This window comes from Chinchilla lanigera, unplaced genomic scaffold, assembly GCF_000276665.1.
Source record: "Chinchilla lanigera isolate Chin_1 unplaced genomic scaffold, ChiLan1.0 scaffold00014, whole genome shotgun sequence".
NCBI lineage: Eukaryota > Metazoa > Chordata > Mammalia > Rodentia > Chinchillidae > Chinchilla > Chinchilla lanigera.
Window position 1 is genome coordinate 12,629,791 of NW_004955415.1, and position 10,937 is coordinate 12,640,727.

General features: G+C 33.0%; 1 protein-coding gene across 1 annotated transcript in view; it reads right to left on the reverse strand.

The window, feature by feature from the left end:
* The window catches only part of LOC102010896 (protocadherin beta-4-like), a 46,500-nt gene that overhangs the window by 3,095 nt on the left and 32,468 nt on the right, over positions 1-10,937 (reverse strand). Inside the window, exon 4 of the mRNA XM_013512127.1 lies at positions 121-424. Within this exon, the coding sequence (XP_013367581.1) occupies positions 121-424 (304 nt within the window). The remainder of the gene's footprint in view (positions 1-120; positions 425-10,937) is intronic.

Below are 10,937 nucleotides of genomic sequence, written 5' to 3' on the forward strand. Positions count from 1 at the left end.
GTTGCTCCCTATGTCAAGGTCCTGGGCTATTTTCAAAGGAAAAACAGTCCCAGGCTGGGCGCTCTCTGGAATTTTAAGGAGCATTTCCCTCTCTGTGAACTCCGGAGCATGGTCATTTACATCTGTGAGTTGCAGCTCGCCTTGAAAAAACTGCACCGGGTTTTCCAGTACCAGTTGGAAATGCACCACACAGGGTTCTGTCACCCCGCACAGCCCCTCCCGGTCTAGCTTTTCCCACAGCAGCAAATTGCCAGTCTTTACATCCAGGTGTAAGAGCTGTTTGTTGCCTTTGTAATGGATTCTCGCGCCTCGAGTGGCCAGTTCCCCCACCCTCAGCCCCAGATCTTCTGCCAGGTTGGCCACCAGGTAGCCACTTTCTGTTTCCTCTGGCATTGAATACCTAATTGCCTCAGAGCCAGCCTCCCTCAAAATCCACAGCATAAGAAGAAAAATGACTTGCCTTTTGTGCAGCGTTGTTGCTAGCGCAGTCTCCATTGTTCAGATCCTGTCCCGAAGCTTCCGTTTCTTCACCTCTGTGTACAGTCCACCCAGATGGTTTGTTAAGTGATAGTGAATCCAGTCTGGCCAACTGCCCTGCATGTAGAACGATGGCTTCTCTGACGATATCTGCCCTAGACGCTATCTAAAATGCTTCCTTCTTTTACAAAGCAGAGTTCTGCTTCCCAGAATACTGGCGTCCCAAGGATCAGCAGTCATTCTTATCCTGCAGCGCCACCAGGTGTCCATATTAACGATTGCATAGCATTGACCATGCCATTTCATTCCAAATTCTAACAGTGTTATCAATAGCTTGTTAAGTTAGAGAAGTATCCTTGATTTTTCTCCAAATTCTAGTGATTGCAAGTTCTAAACAAACTTTTCTGGAGTTATTTTTTAGTTAAACATACTTTAAAAATAACTAAAATGGTATGTTAGTCTCCATACCTTTTACATACATGAATATACTTTATTTGTGGCCTGATAATATGACTCTGTTCAAGCAATAACTGATAATGAATATACACACATTTAAAAAATTTTAGAGAACTATATTGCAATTTGAAAATATAGTCAACCAGAAAAAGGCACTAAAAATAATTGTATATGTATTTGATTTTTCACAAAACTAATACACTCCTAAACACAGAATCTAGATTAAAGAAAAATTGTCCCAAAACTCAAGATCCCTCTCTTTATTTGATTGCTATATATCCCTCAAAGATACCCTGTATTCTGATGTTATAATTTTTTCTCATTGGCTTTCTTTGAATCTATATTAATGGAATTATATAGCATAGCCTTGTCTTGTGTCTGTCTTCTTTCCTTCCAAGTTATGTTTGTAAAATTGATCTGTGAGAGTTCTAATTTGTTTTAGTCTCAGTGCTTTGTATTAGTATATTATAATTCATTTATACATTTTTCACTGTATTATTTAGTGTAGTATTTGTAATTATAAACACTTTATATAATATAAACACTTGAATGTGTTTATAATTCATTTATACATTCTTCAGCATTAGTGTTTTTTCCCAGTTTTGAGCTTTTTTGATTAGTAGTACTACATGAAACTTCGCATATGTCTCTTGATGAATTTATTTGAACAGAAGTTGGACTGCTGTGCATTAATATGTGCACATATTTTTGTCTTTAGCGAATGTCGTGAAAGATTTTTCAAAAGTAGTTGTACTAATAAAGTAGGAGAGTTCCAGTTACTCCATATCCTTGTCAACATTTAATGTTGTCATTTCAATTTTAACCACTCAAGTGAGTGTGTGGTGATATCATGTTGTAATTTCATTACTGTTTCCTTGGGGATTAATGAAATCATTCACAATATAATTATTGACTTATGAATAGTTGTGAAATACTTATTCAAGTCCCCCCCCTCTCTCTCTCTCTATATATATATATCCCCCTTCCCATTCTGTGTTTTGTATTTTCACCCTAAATGGTGTATTTGTTGAATGATACTTAACTTTATTTTCTTGTGATTGTCAATATTTTCCCATTTTGATTATCAATTTTTGCATACATCAATATCAAAAATATTCCTATATGAAATATTTTTCTTTTCACATGTAAAGTCTTTGTCAATTTAAAATTAATTTTTTCAAATTTATCTGATTAGAGTAAAAATGTCCCCAAATGCTCATATACTATCTGTTGAGAAGATGATACCTTCTTATTTTTGAAGTGTCATCATAGTGACAGGTCTGCTCAAGTATTACATTTTTATCTTTGTTTACCCTGCAATACCACGTTTTCTCAATTACTATAGTTTTGATGGGTTTATTTTATCATGCATTTTATTTCCTGAGAGATAATTCCTCCATTTAAAAAATAATTATTTTACAGAATAGTTTAGATTCATAGAAAAATGATCACAATATACAGAAATTTCCCATGTACACACATGTACAACCCTTATTACCAGCCTCCCCCACCATTTCTCATAATTGATAAATACATATTAACACACCTTTATTACTAAGTCCATAGTTTAAATTAGGGTTCACTCTGGGTACCGTACATTCTATCAGTTTATCTGCCTTTAAAGTACTATAAGAATAGTTTCACTACACTAAAAATTTCCTATGCTGTATTTGTACCTCTTCCCCATTCCAAAATCTCTAGAAACCACTACCTTATTCTAAAATCATATAGTGTGATGTCTTTTCACATTTTGACCTCTTTCACATAATAATATGTATTTACATTTGCTCAATGACTTTTCATGCTTTGATAGTTCATTTCTTCTTGGCATGAATAACACTATCTCGCTGTCTATATAGTAATTTATTTATCCATTTGCCCCCTGAAGGTCATTGTGGTTATTTCCAAGTTTTAATGGTTATGAATAAAGCTGCTATAACCTCTCTGTGAACGTTTTGTATGGAAATCAGTTTTCACCTTCTTTTACTAAATACTAAGGAGCCTGACTCGCAATCATGTAGTGAGAGTGTGTAGTTTTGTATGAAATGCATAACTTTCAAAGTGACCGTACCATTTTTCATTCCCATGAGCAGTGAAAGAGAGTTCCTGTTGCACCGCATTCTCCTCAGCTTTTGGTGTTAGTGTTCTGCAGGTTAGCTATTCTAATAGTTGTGTAGTGCTTTCTTAGTTTAGTTTAATTTGCATTTCCATCATTATATATGGAGCATCTTTGGATATGTTTATTTTCAATCACTACTTATTCTTTAGGTGTTTGTTAAGGTCTTTGGTTTATTTTTACATGGGATTGTTTTTTATTATTGAAAATTTTTTAGCCTTTGCATACAGTATTACACTTGATCTTACCCAAAAGGCTGAGAAGCAATTACATACAGTATAGTGTCTCTATGCAGTATTTTGGATAAGAGTGCTTTATCAAATATGTCTTTTGCAAATATTTTCCTAGACTGTGGCTTGTCTTTTCATTCTCTTGGTAGAATCTTTTATACAGCAGAAACTTTTATGTTTTGCTTTGTTTTTTTAGTATCGGGAATCAAACTCAGTTTGTGCCACTGAGCTATATCCCTAGCCCTAGAGCAGAAACTTTTAAATGAAGTTCTTTTTATCAGTTCTTTCTTTCATGGGTCATGCTCTTGGTGTGATATCTCTAGATTTATTCTTTTTTCTTCAAGATTGCTTTGACTATTATTGTCCCTTTGCATTTCTATGTAAATTCTATATTCAGGTGATCAATTTTCATATAGAATTTGTGAAATTTGTAACTATTAATGATATGTTATATTTTTAAAAACGAAGTTTATTTCTTTGTTTTCAGTTACAATGTCTGAAGTAAGTTTAATTTATTTATTTATTTTTTAGTACGAGGAATTGAACTCAGGACCTTGCACTTACCAGGCAAGAAGTTCATTTCTTCCCTTCCAATCACTGTGCCTTTTATTTCTTCTTTACTTTTCTCTCACTGAGAAAATATTGACTGTTAGGATCAATAGAAAGTATTGACTGGAAGTAAAAAGAATGGGTGTCTCCAGCAGAGATCTCTACTTGTTCTTCAGGGGAACGTTTTCAATAATTTAGCATTAATAATGTTTACTAACAGTTTTTAAAGACACTGAAAAGTTCTTTCTATTTTCATTTGTATGTAGTTATACCATTAATATGTGCTGAATTTTATCAAATGACTTCCGTCCCGGTAGGGGTAATCATGTTATTTTTCTCCTATATCTGCTGATATGGTGAATTACACTGATCAAATTTCAATTGCACTGCAGTGAGCTGCTAAATTAAGCTCCACCTCTCACATTTCTCCTGTATATACATTTCCAAATTATATTTGCATATTTTTAAAAAGAAATTTTTATTTATGTTTATAAATGAATTTGATTTTTAATTTTCCTTTCTTATCAGGCCTAACTCAGATTTGGACATCTTTTTCAGATTATGCTAGCATCCAAATGATTTGGCAAACATATTCTAATTTTCTATTTTGAGTTTGTATATATTGGTGTTAATATTTATATAAGTATTTGGAATAATTCATTACTGTAAAGAGGGAAGGTGTTTTAAAACATTTAAAAATTTTTGGATATGACTAATCAGATTTTATATTTTTCTTGCTGCACATTTGTAATACTGGAGTTTTAAAGGATATTTCATATTGTCAAATTTATTAGCATAAAATTATTCATATTCATATATGTATATACATTTAAATGCTGGTAGAATTGGTGGTAATGTTCCTTTTTCATTCCTAATATTGGCAACTGGTGTTTTGTCTTTTTTCTTGACTCACCTAGGATTTTCTAATTTTATCAATTATTACAAAGAAGTAACTTTCAGATTTACTAATGTTAAATAATACAGAATATATATCTGGCATGTAATTTATTTCTACTTGTATTTTGTATGTATACCTCTTGAATTTGATTTGTTTTACTTTGTCTAGCTTCTTAAGAAGCCTTACTGATTTGGAATCTCTTCTAGGTGTGTTTAAACTTCTAATATAAACATTTAAGATGCACTAAAATTCCTTGTTTGTTATGGTTTGATCTGTTAGTTCTTAATTTTTACCTAGTTCAAAATACTTAGAATTTTCTGTCATGATTTCTTCTTTGACTCGTGGATTTTATTATACCTTTGAAATATTTGGGGATCTCCTATTGGATTTTATTTTATTTTATTTTATTTTTTCTTGGTTTTTCTCTGGTACCAGGAACCGAACTCACGAGCTTGCGCTTGCCAGGCAGGCGCTTTGCCGCTGAGCTAAATCCCCAGCCCCTTCCTATTGGATTTTAATTTCTGCCTTAATTCTGCTGTGCTCGAAGAACATACTGAGTCATTTCAATTAATTTTTTTAAAATTTGAGGCTTGTTTTATGACCCAGGTTTTAGACAATTTTGGTAACAGCCTACATGTATGGAAAAGAATGTGTGTGTTTTAGGGTGCTATGCATGTCAACTTATTTTAATAAGATTCTTTTTTTCAGGTCATTAATATTCTGTGTGTTTGTGAATGCATGTGTGTATTATCTTATTCTGTCAGGAATTTGGACAGTTGTATTGAGTCTTCCAATATGAATGTCATTTGTCTATTTTGCATTTTATTCTGCCAACCTAATTTTTTTGGCTTAGTAGTTATCTTCTGGGGAAGTATTCAATTATTAACTCACATATCTCTGGTATATTTACCTTTTAATTATTATGAAGTATCTTTTCCCTAGGAATGCATCTTTTCCTAATGTCTCATTTGTCTTACCTGCATATAACCACACTAGGAGTATTTTGGCTATTGTTTGTATTATACAATTTATCCTATTTTCAAACTTTCAATCTTTCTGTTACCTCTTTGTCTCTCTGACTCTTACACACACACTGTCACACACACTTATTTGATAGTATGCATTTTGCTTTTCCTTAAATCTAATCTTATAATTTTGGTTGTTTAATTGGATTACTTGATCTACTTATAATGAATGTAATAGCTGGTACTTTCCATCTACTTATTTTTCCATTTGTTCTTAAAGTTTATTCTTTGGATTATTAAAATAATTGTTATTTTAAAAGTTCCCTTCAATTAGTTCTTTAGTTATTCTGTTAGTGGTCATCCAAGAAATTATAGCATGCATTTTTTGTTTTTGAGACAGGGTCTTACTATGTAGTGCAGGCTGACCTTGAACTCACAGTGATTCTCTTGCCTCAGCCTCCTAAATGCTGACATTACAGTTGTGTGCCACAACACCTGGCTAAGCATGCATTTTTAACCTAAGAGAATCTAGTAAAAACTTTATTTTTCTAATTTATGACAAAAGGCTTAAATTTTGGAACTTTTAAACTTTGTAATTCTTCCTTTTAAATAATTGCTACTATGAATTTAAATTTCATATATATTATTTAAATCCTTTAAGAAACTACTGTCATTGCCTAGTATAATCAATATTCTGTTAATATTAATTTACATTTACCCTTCAGTTACTTTTCATTTCTTCTTGCAGTACTGTGATCCTATTAGGGCTGTTTTCCTTCCTAATGAATTCCATTAAAAGTATTTCTTTAATGGTCACACAGTGCAGGTGTGACTGTGATTAATTCTCTTAGTTTCTGTTTTCCTGATAAATTCATTTCTGAAGGATATGTTTATTGAACAGAATTCTAGTCTGGCAATAATTTCCTTTCAGTTCTTTAAAGACGTTTTTCCTTTGTATTTTGATTTCATTATTTTTTTTTGTTAAGTCAGCTCTTCCTTATATAGAGGCTCCTTAAAAGTAGTATCATTTAGAGCTGGGGATATAGCTCAGTGGTATAAGCACCTGCCTGGTAAACGCAAAGTTGTGAGTTCAATACCCAGCACTGCAAAACAGACAAAAAACAAACAAACAAAAGTAATACCATTTAGGTTGCTGCTTTTAAGGTTTTTCCTCTTTGGCTTTGGTCTTGAAGAGTTTTCTATGATATGGCATGCTTTATTTTTTTACTTATCTTGATTAGGTTTTGTTGCCCATATTTAAGGATTAAAAACATTACCTATTTGGAAAATTATTGGTCATTATCACTTCAAATATTGCTTATACCCACTTTTACTCTCTTAGCCTAAGATTACATACACATGTGTGCTAGAGTTTTTGGTTATATTCTATATGACATTAACGTCTTTTTAACATTTTTTATTATTTTTTTTATGTTTCTCTTTGGATTGGTACATTGGCCTGTCTTCCATCCACTACTCTTATATTTCTTTATATTTATGACATTAATCATTTATATACTTTTATGTCAGATATTATACTTTTCAGTTATATTTTTATTTTCCATTTTAAAATTTCAATTCTTAGGTACAGTGCTCTTTTTTATTTATTGTTCCTTATTTTTAACTTACTGTCATATTTACTTTAACATCTTTGTTAGTTAATTGTAGTATCTGGTTCTACAGATCATCTATCGGTCATTTGTGTTAGTATTTTCAGTTTTATTCCTATCATCCACCTTATGTGTATGAACCTAGTACTTTTATTTTTACCGAATGCTAGATATTTATGTAAAAAGCTACCCAAAATTAAGCTATTATCTTCTTCAAGGGAGAGTTCACCTTTCCTCTGTTAGCTTTAAGGGGCACTATCTAATCAAATCACCTTTGTCTGAACAGGCACTGTGCTTAGTCAGGGTTCTTTGTAGTTCTGATAAGCACAGAGCTGCTGCAGAATTTTCAAATGAGAAGTGGTATATTAAATATGGCCCTTCCAATGGCAGGTCCTAAAAGTAATCTTTACATAGCAAGACAAACTTTACTCTATTTTTTTTACACAAATTTTTCACTCTGGGTTTTAGTCTTCTCAGGGCTGGCCTGAATTTGACAAATGTCCTGAGGGGGAAACAGGCACTGAACTTTAGTGGTTCCATCTGCCACAAGCTACTAAAGTTACTCAGATCTTGTCAAAAGCCTATTGTTTGTTTCCAGACTTTGCAGATATCCTTGGAGTAAAACTGGCTTAGGACTCTGTTCTTATCCTGGAGAATTTTCATTTTCAGAAATCTTGGCCCACTTAGCTCTTATTATGATCTGCTTTCTATTGCATTAAGGGGATAATTTGTGATATTCAGCCAACTTTTATGGTTCCTTTCTGCTGTCAGGTAATCCATCTAATGTAGAAGATGAACTTCACCAAATACATGAATAAATTTTAACCTCTCACTTTAAATGTATATTTTGTGACTTTTGATCATGAGAAGAGGAAATCTAGAAGTGATATTAGCTTACACTGCCTTCAGCAGAATTTCTGCTCCTCAAAGGTCATGCTGCATCTACTACCTGCTGGGCCTAAAAAGATCAGCAAAAAAGATTATAAAAGATGCACATATATTAGAAGTAGTTGTGAAAAAGTATCTTGAAATGTGTGTTATTTGGACATATTTGGACTCCATTCTCTGTTTTAGTTCTGTGAAAATAGAACTGGCATATTCCCAGAGGGTATACCTCTTGTGAACATTCCTTGTGCCATGTTTATTACTAAATTTTAATAATTGAATTTCAAAATATTAATCTTTTCTACAGTATGGTAGTGGTCCTTAGCTGGTAAGGAATTACCCATACTATATGAATACATATAGGGATCAGGTGCATTCTGGCTGTTTATTTGGCCAGTGTTCTTTGGGTGATTATGCAAATTAGACTTTCCTAGCATAAACAAATCAAGTGAACTTGGACCTTCATGATGCTGAAATATATTGGTGAAAATGGCAACCAGATTTCTTATTGTACATAAAAGCTATTTCATGTGAATAGCTAAAAATAAATGGAGAAGTCATTAGAGTTGGCTACAATATTTACATCACATATTTATTCATATTTAACTGTTTTCACTTTTACCTTTTCCTTATTTCAATTCTTAAATTGAACAAAAAGCAAAATTATGTTTGAGAGTAACAACTGGTCAATAATTTTCCTTTTTATTTCATTATGTTCCAAGAAAAAATAATTCAGGGGGAAGTTCAGGGGGAAGTAGATTAACACTTCAGATTTAAAAATAAGCATGTTAGATTACAAAGCAAGCTCTTCAACTGCTCCTATTCTGTCAAAAGCTCAATGAAGTTGCCCTGTAGTTATATCCATATATATTTAACTAGTTAGAAGTTTCATAGTCATCTTATGTGGCTTATTGAGCACAGCATAGAACAATTATAATTCAGGAAATTCATTACTGTTTCAAACTATTAAGGGACAAAACAATACATATTTCATACAAATGATTGGAAAATTAAGTTAACTCAAAATAATTGAAGGTTACACTAAAGAGTAAAATGGAAGATGATTAAATATCAAACAAACATTATTTTGTTGATAAAGACTGGTCAAATGTACAAAGTAATATAAAGTGAAAAAAAAATCCAAGATTAACTTGTGATCATAATGAAACAGGATAGCCAACATTTAGAAGAAATTTTGGACTCTTTTGAAAGGCAGGGAGAAGCTTCAGGAAGACCAAAGGAAATACACACAATCAACTACACTTATGGTTGAGGAGGTAGCACATGGATAGCATGCATGAGGCCCTGGTTTCTGTCCATATCCCAGCATCACAAAACCAAACCAAACTAAACTCAATCCTTCCCAATTCCAAAATTGCAAACACTATAGTTAGCCTCCTATTTACAGGTCAAAAGGAAGGACAAAAAAATACATGATATTCTAACAGTTCTGAATTGTGTGGTGGAATTTAGGATTTATTTCAGATGATGGGGTTATTTTTTCTAACAAGGTTCATAAAGCAGTGATATAACATAGTTTTGTTTTGGTTTGCTTTTCTTGCTGAACTGAACTTAGCCTACATACATGCATGTTCTGCCACTGAGCTATTTTCTCAGTCCCTTAACCATTTTAGTTAAAGGGATGGCAAATTATATAAGCTTATCTCTTTATCATTTATAAAAGAGGATTATTTTTAAAAATTTAACATTAATTTTATGAAATACAATATTCTAGATATGTAGAAAATATGTACTGCCCTGTAATATAATCTCTAGCATATGTGTGGTGCACACAATAGAAACAGATCACAATTTTAGTGCGCTAATATTTTAATGAAGTGCATGTTTACTTACAGTGTAAGAGAAAGGAATACATAAAGTTTTGTGGTTCTGGTTCTTCAGGAGCTTAATTCGATAGTATAGTCAACCAGAAATGTAATGGTAACTATAAAGAATTTCAGCTACAGGATAGCTCAGGGGTAGAATGTATGTCTAATCTGCAAGAGGCCCTAGGTTTAATCCTCAGCGTCAACAAAATAAGATGAAGACTTTCAAACAATTTACCCTTGAAAAGATGGTCACATGATAAGTAATACAAAAATGGAAATTTAAGATTTCACGAAAATTTAAAGATATTCCAATAAAATGCGTTAAGTTGATTAAAATAAAATTCATTTGTGACAGTCTTACTATGCAGTATTGGTTGGCTTGAGATTCATTATGTAGCACAGGCGAGGCCAAGAACGCTGATCTTGAAGTGCTCACCTATAAGTTTTTATACTACTTCAGTATTTCATAGTTACTGAAAGATTATTCACTGAGAGAATGTAAACTATCGAGAAAAAACTTAATATCCAGCACTGCTAACAATAGTAAATATAATACTAAAAGGGAGGGAACAAGGACAGTGTTCTGAGGAACATGAATAAGTTTGCAATGGTAGTTTGAATATTTACATCACAACACAATTTTTTAAGAGAAACTGCAGTGTGAACTTCAGCAAAATTAATGGGATTCGTTGAACAAATACTACACTTAACTAAATACAGAGCTGTTCCTGCAGTTGGGATTCTCTCTAGCTTCGCTCCCCGTGTCCAGACCCATGAGGTTGGGGAATAGAGGCTTGAGGAATTTGAACTCACCAGTGCCAGAGTCTCCAGAGAGACACACCTCATACTGGTAGCTGTGGGCCAGGGTCCCGGCGCCGCTGACGTCCAGCAGGCGGGCCGGGAAGGGGCCCTCGGGCGCCGG